At 37.8% G+C, this 24,910-nt stretch overlaps 1 protein-coding gene across 1 annotated transcript; it reads left to right on the top strand.

Moving 5' to 3' along the window:
* slc7a5 (solute carrier family 7 member 5) lies at positions 1 to 24,910 on the top strand. The gene is made up of 10 exons (XM_057836944.1): positions 1 to 766; positions 3,210 to 3,335; positions 13,663 to 13,768; positions 15,605 to 15,649; positions 15,735 to 15,858; positions 16,911 to 17,014; positions 17,086 to 17,182; positions 19,122 to 19,271; positions 21,747 to 21,924; positions 23,746 to 24,910. The coding sequence occupies exons 1-10, from the start codon at positions 241 to 243 to the stop codon at positions 23,790 to 23,792; spliced, it is 1,503 nt and encodes a 500-aa protein (XP_057692927.1). The 5' UTR covers positions 1 to 240; the 3' UTR covers positions 23,793 to 24,910.

Raw genomic sequence — 24,910 nt, 5'->3', positions numbered from 1 at the left:
AGAACATGGGGCTGGCCTTGGAGGAGGGAGAGCAGCATGGCAATTTGGACTGTAATTCACTCACTGACCGACTCCCCGGAGCAGAGAACACGCTGCTCTGACTCCCGCCGACCCTCATTCAGTGGAAGCCTCGTGGTTGAGCCTGACCGGCATCAGGCGGCTCACCGGCCCGCGAGGAAGAACGAAGCCAGCCAACCGAAATAGTGGGAAGACAATCTGAGTTGCTAATAAGGGGGAAACATGTCGGCGGTAAAAAAGAGAAACTCCAATTCTTCGTTAAGCAAAGAAGATGACCCGCAAGTGACGGAAAAGATGTTGGGGAGCGGCGCCGTAGGAGGAGAGAACGGCGAGGAGACGGTGGTCTTAAAACAAAACATCACCCTAATGAACGGTGTGGCCATCATCGTGGGCACTATCATCGGCTCGGGCATCTTCGTCACGCCGGCTGGCGTGGTCAAAGAGTGCGGCTCCGTGGGCTTGTCCCTGGTGGTGTGGGCTGTATGCGGAGTTTTCTCCATGGTGGGAGCTCTGTGTTACGCGGAGTTGGGGACCACCATCACCAAGTCCGGAGGGGACTATGCCTACATCCTGGAGGTGTACGGCTCTCTACCGGCTTTCCTCAAACTCTGGATTGAGCTGCTCATCATTCGGCCGTCGTCTCAATATATCGTCGCCTACGTCTTTGCCACATACCTCCTCAAGCCCCTGTTCCCTGTGTGCACTGTACCGGAGGACGGAGTCAAGCTTGTGGCCTGCCTTTGCATCCGTGAGTATCAGGACCGTCTGGATGATGCAACTTCTCGTTCAGTGGAAACTTGTCCGATCCTTACCTTGCTGATCACGTTTCATTTTTACATCCATTCCGTCAGCGATATGTAAACAGTATTTCATTTTCCGATTTAATGTTCGGATCAGGGAAGGAAAAGCACGACGTAGTAAAACTGCATGCCTTGTGAATAAACCGCTCCTAAGAGTCGCACGACATATTACGTCATTTTCCACAGACACAAAATTACAATTTTTCAAACAACATACGGTATATTTAACTTTAAAATGTATGTAGTATCGTTTTTTTTTCTTGTATTATGTCTTTTATAAGAATATATGTTTGTTAAATTATAATTGTTAAGAACTCGACGCACTGAATGCTCAATCCCTTTGCCTTTTTTGGTAGCAAGTGGATGTACAAATACAAACTACTAAACTATAATTCACTATAAGGCAAGTCACTATTTTTTTGGTCATTTAATAAAACAAAACAAAACACTTGTGGCTCACATTAACCCAATATTTGATGTCCACATGTATAGACTCAATTATATTGAAAATATTTTTTAAATTCTAAATTAATAATTGTATGTATTCTTCATGGTTTAAAAAAATATATAGATTAATAAAAACTAAATAATGGCGTGGCTCAGTGGTAGAGTAGTTGTCCCCCAACACAGAGGTTGTGGGTTCAATTCTCCGCCCTGATGAACACGCCTAAGTGTCCTTGAGCAAGATACTGAACCCTACGTTGCTCCTGGTGCTGCGTGAGCAGTAGGTGGATGGCGAGATAGTGTAATGCGCTTTGAGTGCCTTGAAAGGTGGAAAAGCGCTATATAAGTATAATACCATTTACAAAAAAAAAAAAAAAAGCTGAAATAAACCCTGGACATGGCCCCCCAAAATACTCTAAATATGATTAATAAAAAAATTGCATTAACAACATTTTTCTTTTTAAATCCTTTTTTTAACCCCCCGAAAATAATGCTCGAAGACTGTAAAAATATAGATTATTTAAACTTTTTTAAATAGAAGAAATTAAACAAATATTTAGAATATAGTTATTTACCTTAAAAAAAAAAATATATATATATATATATAGAGAGAGAGAGAGAGAGAGAGAGACAGAGACAGAGTGAGAGCGAGAGAAATGAGACATTTCATTAGACATTTTAGACTAAATCCTTGCCTGCAGTTGATAACATAAACATAAGGACACTCAGATTCCCATTCTCCGTGTCAAAGCAGCTGAACAGGCGAGGTTAAAAAAAAAAAAAAAAAAAGATAACAATAGACATCTAATTCACTTAAACTGAGAGGACTGGCTGTGAATGCTAATGTTTATGTGCAGTTGACGGCACTGGACGTCCAATCCATTTTGACTGGGAAAGTCTGACAGCAATCATTCTGTGTCAGCCTCTCCCAGTTTTAATGGATTGGGCATCTATTGTTGTCTGTGGCATACAATGAGTTAAATGAGTGCCTTATAATGGATTGAAACAGTATTAAATAAGGTTTAATAGGGTGTCCCTTCCTGAAGTTCTTTTCTTTGATTTTTTCCCCTTCTTCTTAGTTATACATATTTGTTTAAATTAAAGAATTATGGGCTCAAATGTTACATAAATATGCACAGCAGCAAACAATGTTTCAAGCATAATACTGTGCATATCCTACCTGAGTGCCCAAGTTTTTGTTGCAAATTCTTGGTTGAACAATAATGGACAATATTACTTGTTTCAATATGAGCCCACTCTTGAACATTTGCAACCAATGTGTTAGACTGCATGTGGTAGCAGCCGGTGTGTAAGAAGCACCTTAACCTAATCTTCATATGGTTTGAGGGCTAATCCTGCGTGAAACCACATGACAAATTGAGGCACTGTTTTTTCTTCACCTGACATGCTGAGAGTATAATGATCAGCGTATTTAGAATTTTACAGTGGTATGAAAAAGTTTGAGCATACCTGGAATGCCCTAATTTTTGGATGTCACTGTGCACTTGAATGAGAGAGCAATGGGAACATACACTCTATGTAAAACACATACAGTATAGATGCGTGGTCCAGTCAGGTGTACTCTATGTGCTGTACACTTGGATGAATCTTCTTTTCATTGTGCATATATGCTCTCCACTCTACCGGAAAAAGTAGACTACCCTACCCCTGAACACAGAGCCTCATTGTGCCCAGTCTCATCTTTGTATTGTGGCTCCGACCTGATTTAGGAACTGAAGGGACCTGCTGTTTGGTTAGTCAATTTTAATGGGGTGCTGTGTCTAACGATAGATGGGGTCTGCCAGCACTGTACGTGTGCAAAAACCAATAAAAAGTCTTACGGTGCAAAGTGCTTGGCACCCAAGAATGAGATGACGGCATAGGGCACTTGCATAAAGGTGTTTTCTCTCTCACTTGCCAACACTTTTGTCTTTTCTCCCTTGGCAGTCTTGTTGACCTTTGTGAACTGCTACAGTGTGAAGGCAGCTACCAGGGTGCAGGACTTCTTTGCTGCAGCCAAGCTGCTGGCTCTCGGCCTGATCATCATCATTGGCTTTGTCAAGATTGGCCAAGGTACTGCAAGATTCATACACATGTCCACAAGTTTTCTTTTTTTATGCTGTATATAATAGGGATGTCCCGATCGCGCCACATTTCAGAGGATGAGAACCGGGTGAAAAGAATCTGGTTTTTAATTTAAAAAATAAAATAAAAAGCAGGGCTAAAAAGTAACAAAATGATCCAGAAATACAATGGCAACACTCCCCGAAAAAGTGGAAGAGGTAGTACTATAAGGAGTAAACTAACATGTTTGGAACTTTTGCTCAAATAAAAAAAAATAATAATAAAAAAAACTTTTTCGGTACCGGAATGGGACTCTGTATCAGCAGATTCTCAAAACCAGGTGGCACGGGTGTACAAATACGCGATCAGGATTTGGGACATCCCTAGTATATAATAACCTGCTCTGTTAATAAACCCCCACTTGGGTTTACAATTGCAGAAAAAAATGGGTCGGATGTATTTTTTATTATAAATGAGTTAAATTTGTATACTGTGCAATATATGGCTTAGACACTAATTTTCTAAAGGTGCACAGAGATTCTTTAATATGCCCAATAGTATATATGATACATTTGTCAATTAGAAAACCCATGCTTTCGCAGTTTACATTAGTCAATTCAATTTAAATTAAAACTAAAGTGTCTTTGTGGGACTTACTTTTCTGATTGTTTTAAAGTTAATCCCTAATGCAAAGTGATATTAAAAAAAAAAAAAAAGATTTGTTTAAATGGTATGAAAAATACTGATTTCAATGCAAATTCGCCATCTGTTTGTAATTTTTTGGGATAATGAATATGCGAAATTATAAACAACCTTTTTCAACTCTGTAACTTAAGTTAAACAAGACAATTATGATTAATACAAATATTAGTTGCACAATTCTTAATACTCAATTTGTGTGTTATAGCTAGGGCTTGAACTTTGCTATATCTGTCCATGTTGGGTTCCAGCCAGATTCCGTGTTTGCTTATTTCTTAGTTCTCCTTCCCTGGACTTAATTATCCTTCCTGATCTGCATCTCCAACTGTGATCTTGCCTCAGTCAGTTTTTTGAAACGTTATCTCAACATTAAAATCCAAAGCTTACCATGACCATTTGGTTACTTCTACTCTTCTGAACGTGAGGGCTAAATAACTTCGGAACTGAAGGGCACCTCTGAACATGAGGCTCACGTTACGAAATATTTGATTAGCCTCAGGCTAATTAAATATTTCGGAATGTGTTGGTCTACATCACCACAACAATAATAGTCTTTTTGTTACCTGACCCTCCAACTCAGGAACTTTTCTCTTTGAAAAATAATCATCTGAAATTCCAACCAGCGACGTCAGCAAACCAACAAATGCTATGCTAAGACACGACAATTTGGGTCAAAGACACGCCATAATGAACTTAAAAATTACGTCAGTCTCCATATTAAGGAAGTTTTTTTTTTTTGAAAGGCTTAAATCAGAATTACATTCATTAGATTGAAATACCTTTCTGTGGTTTTGTCTCCGATTTCCATCTTCACCCCTATGTAGTCAGGTGCAAGTTTATAACAGGAGAACCAATGTGATTTTCAAAATAAAGCGTGTAAAGGAAGAATTTGTATTTGACATGCTATTTCAGACGAGTTATGGCAAATAGTGAGTAAACAATGAGCTATATATACATATATATTTAGAAGTCATGTTAAATTATACAAATTCTAAATTATATATATTAGAATATATCTTTAAATCTTAAAAAAAAAAAAAAAGTTTGGTTTATTTTGGTGTGGCGGTGCGCCATAATCTTTAATGTGTAGGGGAAACTCTGTAATAATCGTCCCGCTTAGTGAGTGTTACATCAGTAAACCAGCGAGCACTGTTCGTATCATATAAGGTGTCAGACCAGTTGCTCAGTGCAAAATAACCCCACACCATAGCAAATGAGCTGATTTTGCCTGCAGCAAATAAAAACTGTTCCTCTGTCCAATGACACTGTCCTTTTTGTTCTAACAATTTTTGTTTCTTCGGTCAAATTGTTTGTATCATTTATATCAATATATCATATTGTAAGTTGATCTATAATACTTTTTTTCCTTTAATGTTACCAAGAAGACAATATAATAATATATAAAATGCAATAATTATAATAATTTTATCGACAAATGATACTGTTTTAAGTGCTGCCATGGAGCTGACAGGCTCTGTGTGCATACGTGTGTGTGTGTGCGTGTGTGTGCGCGCGTGTGTGTGTGTGTGTGGTGACAGTCGAGACAGCCGGACGTGTTGTGTTCGCGGCAATAAACGCTACACGTTAAAGGTGATCTTGAGTAGTGTCTGATTCCCATATGTTACTCCAAGAGTCACGACCAAGGGAGGTAACAATACTATTTACAGTGGCGGCAGAGTGTTTGGGGGCGAAAACATTACGTCTTTCCTCTGCGTAACACAAAAAAATTGAGAAACTCTGGTTTAGAGATCAACTTAATTTTGTTTTGCACTCTTGCTTTTCCCTAACAAGGAACTGGAATTAAAAATTCACAACAGGTGCTTGAATGAGCAGTCACGATGTGTGGAGGTTTTTTGTTTCCCCCCCTAATGAGCCCAGGAGCTACAGTAAGGTGCCTGGGACTTTATGCCCCTGGCAGTCACCAATGTCAAATAGTCCATGGTAAGAGACAAAACAAAACACAGCTTTGAAAGACTAAACAAAGCACAGGTGCGTACACTGATGAACAAGATGGTAGCCTTTTCCTTTCCTGGCTGTTTTTGTGCCTATCCACCAGTTCATTTTACCAACCTTTTTTAGAGTCCTTGAAAGGGGTGAGGGTGAGCTCTTCGGACTCTCTTGGTTTGCTGGGTCCCCCCCCCTGATATCAACCTGAGTGGTGTTCTGACATGAACATCTGTGCTTGTTAAAGATCGTCCATTGCAAACACCATGTTGAGACAAAGGGGCGTCCACATGTACACTTGGCGCTAGGACAGCGTAGGTTCCCAGTTCAATCAGCAACTTATCAGACTTGAGGCTACCCGGTTGAAGAGAGGACTGGAGCTGTCAACTGAGCACCATCTCGTGGTGTTTGAAGATGCTAATCTGAAATGGCAGAAACAAACGTACTGTAAAGGTCTTTTAGGAAATACCACTGTTTGCAGCCTTCTCTCAAACTCCCTTGTCAGAAGGAGTTTCAATTCCCTCCTCAAGCTGAATTTTGATCTTGTCCCATGAAGAGGTGATGGAAATTTTATCAGTTGGGCTATATTTTTTGCGTCCATTGTTAAGGTGGATGATCAAAGCAATGATCGTAAGGAGATTGGTGCTACCATGGTAGCAATTCGTATGAATTCTGATTAATTCTTATATAATTGGTGAGGGATCCTGTCAAGCTGAAGAATGAGTCCTATCAGGCATCTTGGGCCTGGGGAACTCCGCAAGCAACTGATGTGAACCATCATTTGCTGATTCAAAATTAAGGCATAGTTGGAGTTGGTTGAGGCTATGTAAAATGACTTCTGGATGACTTTGAAGAATTCTGTTCGGGCATCTGGCCTCTAAATAGGTGAAAACATTGTACCATCAATATTGTGTAGCGATGTGGTGCTGTTGACCTCAACACTGGACGCAGTGGGAAGGAAATTTTGAATACCTTAGTTTTACTGACCTCCTCCTTCAGAGGATGCATTGTCTGGTTATTCTGAGGCATGATCTCCTAATTGCCGAGGTGAGTGAAAAGCTCCGAGGTGACAAGGATCAGATCTGCCAAAGGTTCCAGTAGGTTCTGGATTTCGAGGACTGTCTTGGTTTACATATCTCAGCAACATCCTGTGGACACTGGGGGAAGTGCTCTGGATCTAAATGTTACTTAGGGAGGTCCCTATTACTCAGTGTCCTGTGGGTAAATGCGCTACTTGACACACTATTCCAGGCTGTTTGGTCCCACGGTGTCAGTGTTTTCATTTGCATTACGGTAGGGAGTAAGCATTCCAGCGTTTGATGGATTTTTTCAAGATTGCCCTTTTTCACCGATTCTGTATGTAATCTTTCACTTGGTAATGTGGTTCTGTTGGCTTTACCAGGTCATGATCTTCAACACTTTATGGCGGTGCGGGTTTAAAATAGGGCTGTCAAACGATTAAAATTTTTAATCGAGTTAATTACAGCTTAAAAATTAATTAATCGTAATTAATCGCAATTAATCGCAATTCAAACCATCTATAAAATATGCCATATTTTTCTGTAAATTATATATATATTCTGTAAAATAATTTGTTGGAATGGAAAGATAAGACACAAGATGGATATATACATTTAACATACGGTACATAAGGACTGTAGTGGGCATTTCACTCTACTGTCATTTAAATCTGTCTATGCTGTCCTCACTCCGAAGCGTCTACTTTTTCCAAAGCTAGACAACTAGTGAACGACGCCTTAATAATCAGACTTCTTCCTTTTTCATCTGATTTATTAATAAAATGGCTTCAAACCATTGTCCTCTTTAGACCGTAGTGAAACTACAAAAAAAGTACACAAGCATTGCATTAGCAACAACGTTAGCTTAGCACGCTATACAGGTTCACTAAACATAAACAAAAAGCGTCTCATACAAAAAATATAACATTTCGCTTACTAACATAATATGTACATTCTTTACAACAACCATACTTACGGACAAATCTTGTCCAAGAATCATATAAGCACAACATTACAACGTAAGCGTCAGCCCGAGACGTCGTGCAGCCATATTGAACTGGCAAGAAAGCAATAAACCATGTTGCAAAGCGACCACAAGAGTTCGCTGTTAGCACAAAAAAACCTTGCTGTAAAACTTACCAAAAGGCAGAATACTGTCTGAGCGGGACATGTGCGTTAATTGCGTCAAATATTTTAACGTGATTAATTTTAAAAATTAATTACCGCGCGTTAACGCGATAATTTTGACAGCCCTAGTTTAAAATAAAACAAAATTTTAAAATGTAATATCATTGTTCTCAGCTGAAAAAGGGTGAAATTCCCCATCTGTGGTGATGCAGAACTGTCTTATGATGAGGGACTGATGTGCCTGTGACTTTATGTTGTAACTCACACCATAAGCTGTGTGTATTAACTGAAAAAGCTCATCAGACGTCCAAGTGGTCCAAATGAATTTAGTCCCTTTCTGGGCTATCTCTGTAAAACAGAAAGAAGCTAGGGCTAATCTGACCCAAGGCAAGCAAAGGAAAAACTGATATTTAAAATGTTTGAAATGATAATTTTTTTTGCACTTTGAAGTAATATTTATTGGGTATGAAGGGTTCTCATCAGTAACAACAGAGAGGACAAAATCTTTTCTTTTTTTTGTCACTCTTTAGGTCCTGAGCTAAAAGTGGAGTCATAAGTGAAGATTCAGAAATACCACAGTTTAAATGAAATGGAAAAAATTGGTAGCTATTAGTGTAGCTTGTAGTTTAGTGCCTGAATGCTGTTGCATTTGTGTGTAACTAGCAGTCCGATGTGAATATTTTCGCACTAGGCAGCCTTGGTCCTATGATCTTTTCAAGGTGAGGTGGTATTTAATTTATCTGAAGTAGCTTGGATAAAAGTTAATTTTCGTTGTTACTTGTTGCAATTTTCTCCTACTTTTCTTCACTGATAACGAATGGTTGCGTCACTTTTTCCTGTCTTGCTATAGTGCACAGCTTTCAAGATCATGTGGTAAGATCTAGGTTCCATGTTTTGAGTATTATTACATTGTACAGGTAAAACCATGAGGAAAGTACTCCTAGTTGAAATATTTCATGTTCAGTATTGATATTCATTTGTCTGCATGCTTGGTTGTTCAAATCACTTAAGCACTACTGCACACTGTATCTGCTTACACTGATTGGAATAGTTGGTTTCAAATATACCCAACAAACAAAAGGCAATCCTATAAAATGTATGTATAGCATAAGACATCCACACATCATCATTTCCCTTAAGGATGCCAACTAGGTTATGGTCTGTACTATTTGGCCCAAGTAATCATTTTCGTCTTAATTGTTCTTTTACGCGTCTGAGTAGGTTTACATATGACTGGGTGCAATTAGACACACCCAGGTAGAGAGATTGTTGGTGCCAGGATTAGTGATCAGACAGGTAGCATAGAATAGAATGCCACCATATATATATATATATATATGTGTGTGTGTGTATATATATATATATATATACATATTAGGGCTGTCAAAATTATTGCGTTAACGCACGGTAATTAATTTTTTAAATTAATCACGTTAAAATATTTGACGCAATTAACGCACATGTCCCGCTCAGACAGTATTCTGCCTTTTGGTAAGTTTTACAGCAAGGTTTTTTTGTGCTAACAGCGAACTCTTGTGGTCGCTTTGCAACATGGTTTATTGCTTTCTTGCCAGTTCAATATGGCTGCACGACGTCTCGGGCTGACGCTTACGTTGTAATGTTGTGCTTATATGATTCTTGGACAAGATTTGTCCGTAAGTATTGTTGTTGTAAAGAATGTACATATTATGTTAGTAAGCGAAATGTTATATTTTTTGTATGAGACGCTTTTTGTTTATGTTTAGTGAACCTGTATAGCGTGCTAAGCTAACGTTGTTGCTAATGCAATGCTTGTGTACTTTTTTTGTAGTTTCACTACGGTCTAAAGAGGACAATGGTTTGAAGCCATTTTATTAATAAATCAGATGAAAAAGGAAGAAGTCTGATTATTAAGGCGTCGTTCACTAGCTGTCTAGCTTTGGAAAAAGTAGACGCTTCGGAGTGAGGACAGCATAGACAGATTTAAATGACAGTAGAGTGAAATGCCCACTACAGTCCTTATGTACCGTATGTTAAATGTATATATCCATCTTGTATCTTATCTTTCCATTCCAACAAATTATTTTACAGAATATATATATATATAATTTACAGAAAAATATGGCATATTTTATAGATGGTTTGAATTGTGATTAATTGCGATTAATTACGATTAATTAATTTTTAAGCTGTAATTAACTCGATTAAAATTTTTAATAGTTTGACAGCCCTAATATATATATATATATATATATATATATATGTATGTATGTATGTATGTATGTGTATGTATGTGTGTGTGTATGTGTGTATGTATGTATATGTGTTTATATATGTGTATATGTGTGTATATACGTATGTATACGTATGTATATATGTATATGTGTGTGTATGTATGTGTATATATATATATATATATATATATATATATATATATATATATATAAGGGCTGTCAAATGATTAAAATTTGTAATCGAGTTAATTACAGCTTAAAAATTAATTAATCGTAATTAATCGCAATTAATCGCAATTCAAACCATCTATAAAATATGCCATATTTTTCTGTAAATTATTGTTGGAATGGAAAGATAAGACACAAGATGGATATATACATTCAACATACGGTACATAAGGACTGTATTTGTTTATTATAACAATAAATCAACAAGATGGCATTAACATTATTAACATTCTGTTAAAGCGATCCATGGATAGAAAGACTTGTAGTTCTTAAAAGAAAAATGTTAGTACAAGTTATAGAAATTTTATATTAAAACCCCTCTTAAAAAAAAAAAAAAACTAGTAGCCCGCCATTGTTGATGTCAATAATTACTGACACAATGCTCATGGGTGCTGAAGCCTATAAAATCAGTCAAACCCAAGCGCCAGCAGAGGGCGGCAAAACTCCATAAAACACAACAAGTGAGCGTTTCACTGTACTGTCATTTAAATCTGTCTGAGCGGGGCATCTGCGTTAATTGCGTCAAATATTTTAACGTGCTTAATTAAAAAAAATAATTAACGGCCGTTAACGCAATCATTTTGACAGCCCTAATGTATATATATGGCGGAAAACACTCGGGTGACTTAAAGTTCCGCTCTGAGGCCCCCAATTTGGCCAAATTTCAATTTAGGAGGGCGTTTAAAAAAATGTTTTAAACACCAAAACCCTATCTGGAGGTGAGAGAACGCGAGAGCATAATTAAAGACGCCATGATTTTAACGAGATATCGCGTACTTACCTCTTTTCGATCCAAAAACTCCATGTAGCATGTATCACTGAGTGTCAAGACACAGCTGTGAATGGCCACAGCTGGATTTTTGGGGGATTTTATGGGTGAAACATGGTAATAAAACAAGGGTCGCGATGCAGAAATCGCAGACATCAAGGAGTGGTCGAGATGTTCTTCTCATATATTTACCCTTTTAAACGTTTTTTTTCTTAAATTTTTCTTCGTATGGATCGATTATTTATCATCTAACATATCGGAGAAAACGCGATAGTAACACAAAAAATACAATTCAGCGATAGTTATGAGGTAGATATCTGTGACTTTTTTACAGACACGATTTTTTTCATTGTGATGTCATTTGTTTAAAAGTTTAAAAGCTGCAAGTGAATAATTTTTTTTTTTTTTTTTTAACAAAATATTAGACATCAATTAATGATTCTAAGCTAAAAATGACAGAGATTCTGAATAATAAATATAATTAATTACCTTCATTTTATGGCTGGGTTGAAACTAAAGCGGTTGCGCGACGTCTGTAACGTCCTGGGTAAAATGGACAAATTAAAAATAGTCTGGGGGCTTCATGCGCCATGAATCTGCTATGGCAGCATATAGACATTGTTCTATCAAACACAAAAGTTGTTTTGGCTTAAAATACAGCGGTTCCTTTTAAAGAGGAGTGCAAGAGCAGAAATTGCTTTTTCAGTCTTGTCAGTGTTTTCCGCCACATATATATCAAATATATGTGTATTTAAATATGTGTAATATGCGACACCATGTTCAGAGGTATCATAGGCATGTAATATTTTATGTCTTGTTGTTGTTTGTTTTTCTCCTTTTCTGTCTGCTTCCCTTCTTTCTGTCCCTCCATAACCCCTTCCTGCACACAGCTTTCGCCTAATAAATAAAACATAATAAACAACCACAATGAAGTACTGTATATCAAACTCCCATGTGATACATTAAAACTGTTCAGAGCATAAGGACACTCAGATTCCTATTCTCCGTGTCTAAACAACTGAACAGGACAGGTAAAAAAAAACATATATATATTTTATAAGTAGCTTAAAACCGCGTTGCACCAGTTACGATACCAACTGACCATAAATATAAGGTTCAGGATTGTGCACTACAGTGACCTCATGATGCAGTGTGTATGCCGCCTACATCATATGGCATAGAAAACGGCAGAATGATTGTCATGATCCGTTTTGGTACAGCTAAGAAGCTATTTGTTAACATTCCAAACTACTGTTACTACTGCCAAGAGCAGCTCTGCTTCACAATAGCTTTCGAGAGTAACTGCAGTTTGTCAGGAGTGACTCTCCTGACTTATTTAGTGCCTGAAGATAGTCTTTTACCTGTAGAATGGGAAGATTGCAGTGATTTTCTCTACTACTGTATGACTATACAAAGATGCATGCATGCAAATAAATTATCCAACACCTAATTTAAAACATCAAAAATGGACTCCGCGCTTGTACACGTGTTCTGGGTGCGAAGGCATGCTAACATTTTGAGGGCTGGCTAACTCAGAGTGGTAAAGTTGACAGCATCAAACATTTCAACCAATACTCACCGTTTGCTTGAATTGCATAATGTTACGTTGTAAAGTAAATGACATTTAATATTTGCTGCAGTCATCCAAGTATGGGCCAGTTAATTTTATTTGACAAGTGAATATTAATGGCTATTATCTATGGAATTGAGGTATATTATAGAGAGGCGCTCAGGTTCATTACTGGGCCAAACCTAGCCATAAATCCTTAAAATGAATATTTAAAGCGTCACAAACCAGATAAGCGTACAATTTCCTTTGGATTACTGGGTCACAAGTCCAGGGGGTGGCCAGTTGTAATGTACAACACGGTCATCAGTTGTTCTCACGCGTAGTCTGTAGGTATAGGGCTAACCCTTCTAATGGAAACATGCCCGGGGGACTGTTGAGTTAGTAACCGACGCTATGTCTGAGAATGTGTGTGCATGTTGCGGGGATCAGCTCTGTCAGGAATGTGGCTGGGATGCCCTGAAACCGGCAGAAATCTGGAGGTCCACTGAAGGGGCTGTGACGATAATGTTCATCACTATCAAGGAGAAACTTAAGCTACTGACTTTACATTCCAATCTTCACCTACTCTGACTCAGATAGTGCCATGCTCATTTGTGCTTTCTTTGTTTTGGATGTTCGGCATCATGTTTGTTGCTATAGTGCTGAATTGACTCCAACTACTACTGTACACATTCCTTGTGTTTTTTATAATGCTTGACAAAGAAAAAAAAAAGAGATCTCTAGATGTGACCTACAGTATTTTACCTTGCTTGTTTATCCTCACCAGGTGACACAGATTCACTTCTCCCGGAAAATTCCTTTGAGGGCAGCCGATACGAGTTTGGAAACATTGGCCTGGCACTCTACAGTGGCTTATTTGCTTATGGTGGCTGGTAAGTGTTTTCAAATTGTGAGCCACAGCACTGTGTCCATATGTTGTTTTATCGCATCATAGCATCCGTTACCGTTCAACAATTTGTAAATAACACTATATAATGTACTTACATACAGTGCTGGCCAAAAGTATTGGTACCCCTGCAATTCTGTCAAATAATGCTCAATTTCTGCCAGAAAATGATTGCAATTACAAATGTTTTGGTAGTAATATCTTCATTTATTTAGCTTGCAATGAAAAAACACAAAAGAGAATGAAAAAAACAACAACATCCTTTTAGACAAAATTCCAAAAATGGACCGGGCAAAGGTATTGTCACCCTCAGCCTAATACTTTGTAGCAAAACTTTTAGACAAAACAACCGCTTCCGGTATCCATCTAGAGTTTCTTAAAATGTTCTGCTGGAATTTTAGACCATTCTTCTTTGGCCAACTGCCCCAGGTCTCTGAGATTTGAAGGGTGCCTTCTCCAAACTGCCATTTTCAGATCTCTCCACAAGTGTTCTATGGAATTCAGTTCTGGACTCATTGCTGGCCACTTTAGAGGTCTCCAGTGCTTTCTCTCAAACCATTTTCTAGGCTTTTTGAAGTGTGTTTTGGGTCATTGTCCTGCTGACCCATGACCTTTGAGGAAGACCCAGCTTTCTCATGCCGTGCTCTACATTATGCTGCAAAATTTGTTGGTAGTCTTCAGACTTCATAATGCCATGCACATGGTCAAGCAGTCCAGTGCCAGAGGGAGCAAAGCAACCCCAAAACATCAGGGAACCTCTGCCATGTTTGACTGTGGGGATCGTGTTCTTTTCTTTGAAGGCCTCGTTTTTCCCCCCCTGTAAACTCTATGTTGATGCTTTTTCCCCAAAATGCTCTACTTTTGTCTCATCTGACCAGAGAACATTCTTCTAAAATGTTTTTGGCTTTCTCGGGTAGGTTTTGGCAAACTCCAGCCTGGCTGTTTTATGGCTGTAGGTCAGAAGTGGGGTCTTCCTGGGTATCCTACCATAGAGTCCCTTTTCATTCAGACGCCGACAGATAGTACAGGTTGACACTGTTGTACCCTCGGACTGCAGGACAGCTTGAACTTGTTTGGATGTTAGTCGAAGTTCTTTATTCACCATCCGCACAATCTTTCGTTGAAATCTCTCGTCAATTTTTCCTTTCTCTCCACATCTAGGGAGGTTAGCGACTGTACCATGGGCTTTACACTCATTGATGACACAGCGCATGGTATACACAGGAACATTCAGGTCTTTGGAGATGGACTTGTAGCCTTGAGATTGCCCATGCTTCCTCACAATTTTGCTTTTGCAAGTCCTCAGACAGTTCGTTGGTCTTCTTTCTTTTCTCCATGCTTGATGTGGTACACACAAGGACACAGGACAGAGGTTGAGTCAACTTTAATCCATTTTAACTGGCTGCAAGTGTGATTTAGTTATTTCCACCACCTGTTATGTGCTGTTAATTACACAAATTAGAGAAGCATCACATGATTATTCAAAGGGTGCCAAAACTTTTTTCTGGTCCATATTTTGAGTTTTGTGTGAAATGATAATGATCTAGTATTTTTTTTCCCATTCCATTTTGTGTTTTTTCATTTCAAGCAAAATAAATGAAGATATGACTACCAAAGCATTTATAATTGCACTCATTTTCTGGGAGAAATTGAGCATTATCTGACAGAATTGCAGGGGTGCCAATACTTTGGGCCAGCACTGTACAAACACTTGATGCTGCTAATGAATGATGAATGGAGATGATCAGCCCAACTTTTTGTCAAAATAACTTCACATGTAAAACATTCTCAACCAAGCTCCTTCTCTCCCTACTGTATCCAGGAATTACTTGAATTTTGTCACTGAGGAGATGATTGAGCCTTACAAGTAAGTCCCTGACGGATAGTCGTGTAAGATGCCAAATCAAAAAGTCAAATGATTTATGGTTTATTTAATTGTTTGTCAACTTCAGAAACCTCCCTCGAGCCATCATTATCTCTATGCCAGTTGTGACAGCAGTGTATGTTCTTACCAACCTGGCATACTTCACCACCCTCACAACTGACGAGATGATCAACTCAGGAGCTGTGGCTGTGGTAAGGGCTTTTAGCAGTTGGTGAATATTAAAAGATAAAAACTGTTAAACAAACAGGTGTCGCTATTTACACAGGAGACCAAAACAACTTGGTTTTGCCTCCTGTGTAAATAGTGACATCTCTTTTTTCAATGCAACAGACAGGTTTAGGGCTGCAGCAATCGATTATTTAAATAATCGATTAATCTAGTAATTGGATTAGAAACATTTAATGTGTTACAGTAGAAATTTTAGAAGATGTAAAACAAAGGCTTGCTAATTGCACTTTTAAAAGCGCATTAAATACCAATAAGAAATAAAATTCCTAAGTGTTTCTTCAAACTGCAGAATTGCACTTTCATTTCACAAAAGCAATAAATGCATTTGAAAATGAATTAAAATACCCGGTCTTTGCCTCACAATATGAAAAAAATAAATAAATGAGGATATAAGTACAACATAAGAACTAACATGCATACCAAAAGTCTGCTAGCTTAAATGCTATAAAATGACAACTTTTTTTTTTCGTTCAAACACATATTCCCACAAAAAAAGGCTAAATATACATATGAACTAAATTACGAATGCATAAAAAAAACATTAGCTCAAACAAAAACTGACCTTACATACGTTGGTCTTAACAGGGAGCAGCTGGATTTAGCCATGTTAAATGAGTTATGTCATATTCACTGTTGCTGCTAGAGCGGAGTGTACCAACCCAAATCAATAAAACAAAATGCAGACACATCCAAAACAAGCCATTACAACACCATTCTAATTAAACAAATCCACTAAGCAGGAAAATTTGATTCGAAGCTTTTTTTCTAATCGAATTACTCGAGTTAATCGATGAATTGTTGCAGCACTAAACAGATTGTCTCACTGGAACAAACGGCCACATTTTAAGAAGAAAGACTGCTAAATGCTTGCCTGTTCTTTGCTTTTGCGCCTTGTTTTACAGAAAAATGTTCCTCCTTTTTTGATGAATTTCTTATCTAGTTATCCAGCTGTATCAAAGTAAACGTAATCTAAAAATACTGCTGGGACTCATTTAAATGTCTAAATGTCCCATAGGATTTTGGTGATCGGCACCTAGGTGTGATGGCATGGATCATCCCAGTGTTTGTGGGATTGTCCTGCTTTGGGTCTGTCAATGGGTCTCTTTTCACATCATCAAGGTAACACAGCTCCTGCAAATGTATGAAATTGACAATGACCTCATGCTAATACTGGCCAATGGACATTTTAGGTTATTCTTTGTGGGTTCCCGGGAAGGTCACTTGCCCTGTCTGTTGTCAATGATCCACCCAACCTTGTTGACCCCACTCCCTTCTTTAATATTCACGGTGAGTATCTTTTCTGTGGCTGATACATTAATTTATCCACAATCTCATGAACAAGCGCAATTCAACTGCATGGTGACGGAATGCTGGCTCACATGCGTAATGAGATTTATGGCAGTAACCCTATTAAAGCCTTGTAAACATGTTCAAAAACCTAAATATGAAATTACTGTGATAGTGAGTTTGTGGAGTTCAACATAACGTAAAAATGGCGCGATATTCATTGTCCTGGTCCCTGTTGGGGTGAAAGTGGGCCAGAACAGTCAGGAAGGCAGTTCCGGTATAAGATTCAGGGCCGGAACGCAGTTCCGGTATATGGTGCTTTGATTCCGAAAATATGATGGCAACTGTCAAAACGCTATGTAAAAAAAAATAAAAAATACAAAGCTGCCACACATGCATTTTATCTCCAAGAAGAAAACAATCTACCAAGATCCGATTTACATACACAAGTGTTAACAACAAGCATAATAAAGGGCTTGTGTAGCATAATCTGTTTCCGATATTTATAATTTGTTTTATTCCATGGACAGCATTAAGGTTTCCCCAGCTGCTGCAGTTACAGTATCTGAGTCTGACGATGACAAGTCACGTCAATGTGCGAATGCACGCAGCAAAGCAAAACGCCTGGACTCATTTATCCATTCAATTAGCTGACATGGGACCAGCAGAGATGGTTAGCTCTGATTGGTTCAAATGTGCATGTTTTCTGAAACAGCAAAAAAAAAAGTTTGTTGAATTGATGCAACAAAAAAAGGGCAATGCAACAGAAAATGGATCAAATCTTTAAGAGAAAGGCAAGAGTTGAGGAGGCTTATTTATCATATTTAGTTTTATTTGCTCTGATGGGGAGGTTCAGAACATCTTAGCTGTCAATGTGCACTTTGGACTTATATTTGTTCATTTGTGTTAGGCTACTTATTCATTTCCTTATGATTTAAAAAAAAGTCAATGTTTGCGTGATCTTCAAAATATACTCCATTTCACTCAGCATTATATGTCATTTGTACTTATTTTTCTGAATTTATGTTACTTATATCTTTATTATAAAAAAAACACAACAAAAAGTATTTTTTTCTAGTTACTTCAATTTTAATATACATCTTATGTTCTTAAGTAGTTAAAATTTGGCATTTAGTATGTGAGGAAATGAGGGAAAATAAAAATTAGGAGATGGAGGTTGGGGTTATTGCTGTTTTTGTTAACTTTTATTTTGGAAATCATTGAAAAAAATACAATTTTGAATGAAAATCAGTTTTTGTATGTGTTATAGAAATAACTGACCAAACAGTCTTCTTTGTATTTCAGTAGTTTTGAATATATATATATATATATATATATATTTCATGTTTGCATTTTAGTGCTTTTTGGAGCAAAAGTAAAAACCACACGGACAACATTGCTTCGAGTAGGCGAGTATTTTGTCTTCCAGGCTGAGGAGGTTGTTGTCAAGGAAATGCATCATTTGCTGTCGCCTTGTAAAACTATAGGGCCTGGCATGAATACGGCATCATTCGAATGGAGACGGAACCAAGATAGTATGTAAATGCAAACATAAAATTCGTCGTATTCTCGGTGCGTCACTATGTAAACTGCCCCCATGTTGACGATTATTGATTCATTTTACAAAAATAAAAGACTACAATATTTACCACACTGAAAAGAACTTAAAACAATTATAATTATTTTTTGTTTTGTTATATTGGATACAACAAAAGTCTACAAGCACAGGTAAGCTAAGGGATCAACCCTACCATATTCAAAGTTCACATCAGGGATCTCAAGACTGTGATACCTACTGTACGCAAACTACTGAGAAATAGTTGTGTTTTAATGATAAATAACCCTGAATTTGAAATTTTCTTTATTTTAAGATATTTTGGATGTTGCATAAACACTTTCATTGTATTAACTATTTTTTCTATTATTTCTTTCTCGGCAGTGTATAATGACACTGCTTTATGCCTTCTCCAATGACATCTTCTCCGTCATCAACTTCTTCAGTTTTTTCAACTGGCTCTGCATCGCCATGGCGATCGTTGGGATGATGTACCTTCGTTATAAGAAACCTGAGCTAGAAAGACCAATTAAGGTGAGCCAATCAGAGAATGGAAGAAATGGTATTGTAAAAGAACAGAGCCAAACTGTATGAAACCTTAGACCACTTGTGTAAATTAAAGTTTAATTGTCAGAAACAAAAAATACCACAACATATTGATTAACATTGGAAGCTTCAGTATGATCTATAGGCTGACTTGGACTTGGATTTTCCTGCGTCTCAATCATTTTATCAAAAGAACAGTTTTTAATGGGTGTGTTTTGAATAAAAAGATTTCAAACACAATGTAGTAGGCTGGACAGAACATCCAATTGCCAGGCACCGAGTCATGCTCGGTCTTGGAGTGAACGAGCAATTTGAAAGTTTTGACAAGAATTATTGATTCACTTGAACACACAATTTCGCAGTTGAATAAAACTTGACCACAATTCTTAATTCCAACTGTAACTTTGTCCCAATTCTGGCTGTCACAGATATTACTTCTTTGTCTACATTGCCGACAAGGACACATTCATTAGCTGAGATGAATGAATGAACATTGAGCTGAGATTAAAGGACAAAAAAAAAATAACTGAATGGTTGTCAGCTGCTGGTAAAGTGACTGCTCACTTGCTGTAGGACACTCTTAACACACAGAGGACTATTGTGCCAATGCTGCACTTTGTTTGCATGCGAGCATGCGAAAGCTCACATGCAAACAAAGTTTGATCCTGCTCAGATTTGGAGCAATTGGTCTAAAGTGGTGAGAAAGGCCCCAACTGTTACAATGTTTAACATTTTAAAACTGAAAACTTTTATTCAGATGAAAACAAAGTAATTTATCTGTGCTCCTTACAATTTTTTGCCTTGTAATTTTATTTGGTGTAAAACACATTAAATTGCATTGTTTACAGGCCAATAAAATCTATGAGGTTGGATGGCTCGATATAAGTAGCAATTTTTGCAGTCTTATATTCAGATAAGTGTTTATAGTGATACTGCAGACCAGGGGTCCCCAAACTACGGCCCGCGGGCCGGATACGGCCCGCCTCCATATTTGGTCCGGCCCCCTGACCAATACCAGAGAACATTTTGATTTTTTTTTTTTTTTCTCAATAGTGTTATTTATTTCCTGCCCTTTGTCTGTGAAGAACTCAGAGAGGGTTATTTGGTTATTATCTATTTAATTAAGTGTTATTATTATTTATTGTTATTATATTATTTTATTATTTTTATTTTATTTACTTTTGTTTCATGAAGAATCCAGAAAGGGTTATTTGATTGTGTTTTTCTGAAAAACAATAATTTTTTACATTTAGGCAGTCCTGCAATCGTCACACTTTTTCTGTTACAAACTGACCCCGGCCCCTCATCAGAGAAGGGAAATGTTATGTGGCCCTCACAGGAAAAAGTTTGGGGACCCCTGCTGTAGACCAAAGCCTTACTCCTCTTACTTACTTCCTTACTTCCTCTTACTTTGCCGCTTCTTATTTGCCTTTCACTTTCCGATTGCTCACTTTAGCACACGATATGGCTATGTAGCATACGATACTGCTAAGTCATGTCGTTAGTGATGCCAAGCAACCTTGTTAGTGACTGTAACATCTGAGGTGACTGTAACAGGAAGTGAGACACAATTGTTGTACATATAGACTAATCTGAGTAGAGATTTGTTGATGTCGCGCTCTAGTGGTGGCCGCCATTACTGGGGTGTTAACACACCTCAATAGCAGCCCAGTGTCAGTCAATCTAAACAGTAACATTAGCTGCTGCTAGGGTTGCTAACAGAAAATATATTATAATATATGAGGCTGATATACTTTTTTTTTTTTTTTTTTTAAGCATGTAGATTATGAAAGGCATTTTAAAAAATTGCTTCAACAAATTCAAATTTACAATGACGACTTGAGACTTTATACACACACAGAGAGTGAGAGATTATATACACTCAGCAAGAACAGTACATTGTTTTCAAATAATTACACCTACCAGGACATCACAACAAGATGTAAACAAGTGAGAGTGAGTTTAAGAGGTAAAGCTAAAGCTAACACGAATGCTAGGCTAACGCTACGAGTTACATTTAGAGTGTAAGGATCACTCAGTAAACACCTTAAAAGGCTAATGCAACAATGCATAATCTCTCATGCAAGATAAAAATAAAAAAAATCTTACAATATTTAAAAAAAACAGGCAAGCCTGATACTTCCTGTAGTAGTCTGCCTTCAAGCTGCCCCAGGGTCCTTCTGCCGTCCTAAAGTCAGTCAGAGGTGGCCACAGTTGCCTACACACACATGCCTGATCAAATTTATTTTTTAATCAGCTTTTTTTTTTGTTAATCAGCTGAAGGCCGATGTTGGAAAAAAGTCCATATATCGGTCGACCTCTACTTCGTATCTGTCTTGCATTGACCTTGTTCACAAAAGAAACTCCAGACTTGCGGCGTCTTTGGGACAATTCAAATTAAGGTTGAGTAGCTCTTCTGCTCATTATTGCCTAATTAAAGGTTATATTTGTCCTCTCTTGTAGGTAAATATCCTGTTGCCTGTGTCATTTGTGCTGGCCTGCCTGTTCCTTATCATCGTATCCTTCTGGAAGACACCAAAGGAGTGTGCAATCGGTTTCGGTATCATTGCCACCGGATTACCTGTCTACCTCTTTGGTGTGACATGGAAAAACAAACCTAAGTGGCTCCTAAATGGAATCTGTGAGTATTATTTCATCGCATAAATGAAGCAATAGCGTACCGCACGCAACACGTTACTTTTGCTCAATAATATATCGTTAGAAACTGTTGCTATGGGGGTCAAGCTCGCGTTTGTCCCTTATGCTAGATGCATGTAAATAGTGAATGAACTAGATGTTTTATATCCTCTGTTTGTCTTACGTCTCTGACCGTTCTTGGGGGTCATTTATGTTGCTATTTTGTGTAGCGATTGCAAATGCTACTCTGTGACAGCCAACGAACACTTTTAATTATTTCATCAATAACAAATCTTAATTGTATTCCTTTATTTACACTTCCCCCTTACTCAGGTTGTTTCTTTGCAACAATAAAGGTAAAGCTTTTAAATCTAGAGCCTACTTGTAGGCATGAACAGGCTTACTATACAAAAGACCAAGGCCAAACATGGCTAATTTATTTTAAAAATCCGTATTTTAGAAAAATAGGCCTACATGACTGTTGTGATGTATAAATAAAATTTAAATTTTTTTCAGGTCATTCATTGTCAGACAGAAGCCGCACGGCAAAACGCCACGCTAAAAATAAGTAAAAATATCAAAATGGCTGACCTCTTCGGGGCAGGATTGTCGATCAGTAGGACCATGGCCCCCAACAAAATGTTTACTGCATATGAAGGTGAATGGCTTCACCTTGCTGGCGTTAAACTGGTCTGTTGGCCGTCCGCATAAGTTAATCCATTGTTCACATTTTTTCCCTCTAAGTTTTTGGCTTCAGGAAACGTATGAAGAAAACATCATTCATATGTGGAAGGTTGTAATGTCTAGAGTCGTTTCTACAAGTTCCATAGCAGCAGTGTTTACTCTTTTTTTGAAAGTAGGGGTGTAACAAAATATCGAAATGGTGATATATCGTGATACTTTGTATCACAAAAGGTTATCGATATTCGCCTGCCATGAATCGAGACATCGTTTTAAAAAGGTGCCAATGTCTAAAAAAATAAATAAAAAGGAAATACCAAAATCTTCCACCATAATAGTGTCTCATTTAACTCTAAGACTGCATTGACAGTGCACGACGCCAAATCCATTTAGACTGGGAACGTTAGTTCATTCGAAACCAGAGCATTCACAGTCATTCTGTCTGATTTTCAGGGCATTTACAGGTCATTTCCTGTTGAGTTTGAGTCACTGCCTATTCATTTGGGTGATTCCCAGGTCACTTCCTGTGCTGTAACTCTAACAAACAGGAAGTGGCCCATAAAATACCCCAAAATCAACAGGAAGTAACTGAAAATCAACAGGCAAATGACCTTAAATAGCCCAAATTTACCTCATTGCCTGTCACTGGCTGCCACTGACGGCCATCGACGTTCAATCCGTTTGAAGTGGGAGGGATGGCAGCGATTGAACAAATGTTCATTCACTGCCACCCTCCCAGTTTAAAAGGATTGGACGTCTACTAGTGATAATCTCATTCCAATTCACAGCAGAAGCTTGTTTTTCTTTTTATTAGTTGTTTATAGAATATTTTAGAATGATTTCCTGACGAACGTATCGATAATCTTCGTATCGCCTTATCGTCAGATCATCGTTATCGTGAGCTTTGTATTGCAAATCGTATCGTATCGTGAGGTACCAAAAGGTTCCCACTCCTATTTGAAAGACTACAGCTAGAAAACAAGCAATACTAGCATTGGTTGTATGCGGGCGCGCTTCTATGTTGACCCCCTTCCGGTTTACGATGGTGACGTCACACAGCCTTGCGGTCTAAAAATAGCACTCATGCGGTGCGCTATTGTATTTCATTGGACAACTTTGACGATATCGCTTTTATGTTTTACAGTCTCAACCACGGCCTTCTGCCAGAAAGCAATGCAGGTAGTGCCTTAGGAGCCCGGAATACTCCAACTGTTACTGCCATTGAGTTCTGACATTACAGTTGATCAACGTTAAGCCAGGATGATCTCTCTCACTCACCATCTTCTCTCTCAAATACACACATGTGTGCACACCTGTGCAGGGTAATGCCAAGAATTGATAAAGACTGACTGCTGCTCTGTTGACTGCCAAAAGTCAATGACTATATGCACTTAGGATTGTCTTTATATTCTTCTTGCGTTTTTTTGTTTCCCCTTTCTTATTAATTTCATGTGAACATTTTGTATTTGTCTAAAAAAATATACAAACAAAGCATAAAACCCAAGAGCTTTTTTCGTAGAACAAATTTTAATTAATGTATTGGTCTTCCGTTTAATAACCAGCTGCAGGGAGTGAGTAAACCTTTTGAGTGTCTGGTTTGTGTGCCTATTTAATTAGATTCAAACAGGATTCGTAGTTTGGTCTGTGAGTCAACTAGAGGGCTACCTTTATGTGTTGACCTGCATTGCCCCTTTACACTCATTTCTGCTTCATTCAAGTAAAGAAATATGTTGATGACACTTATTTGTTCATGATCAACACTCCAAAGTGTTAAGCCCATATTTTTTTGTGTTCTGTCCTTATTTAAAATTTTGTGTGTGTGATTATTTCCTTGATATAAGAAGAGAATGACAGAAGGGGGATCCATAAGCTTTTTTTTGTCTGCTGTATATGGTTGTATTTCGCAGTCTGGGGGCGTAGTTGACACACATTATGACCTCCTAGTTTCTCTACAGTTTTTACTGGTTTTTTTTTTTTTTTTTTTAGCAAAAAAATGTAATTACATTTAGTTCGATAGCGTTAGACCTTTTCTTACTAAGGAAACCAACAAAATTGTGCTTTACAGTGTTCCTTCTAATGTTTATTGTTGCCATAGAGACAGTATTGGTGGATTTTAGGTGATTATTTTTTTGCTTTTGTTTCTTATGTTAGGTGAGAAGCTCATGGGAAAACTAACTTGTGTAGGTCTGTAGATATTTATTTATTATTTTTTTTAGCAAACACTGTCCGTTAATATTAATCTACTTGGTTTACAGTGCATTTTATGGAACGTGCTTTCCAAATAAATGCTGAGACTTTTTTCTCCTCCA

The sequence above is a fragment of the Corythoichthys intestinalis genome, chromosome 5 (genome assembly GCF_030265065.1).
Source record: "Corythoichthys intestinalis isolate RoL2023-P3 chromosome 5, ASM3026506v1, whole genome shotgun sequence".
In the NCBI taxonomy this organism is placed as follows: Eukaryota; Metazoa; Chordata; class Actinopteri; order Syngnathiformes; family Syngnathidae; genus Corythoichthys; species Corythoichthys intestinalis.
Note: the sequence above shows the minus strand (reverse complement) of the source record. Positions and strands in the feature narration are given on the sequence as shown.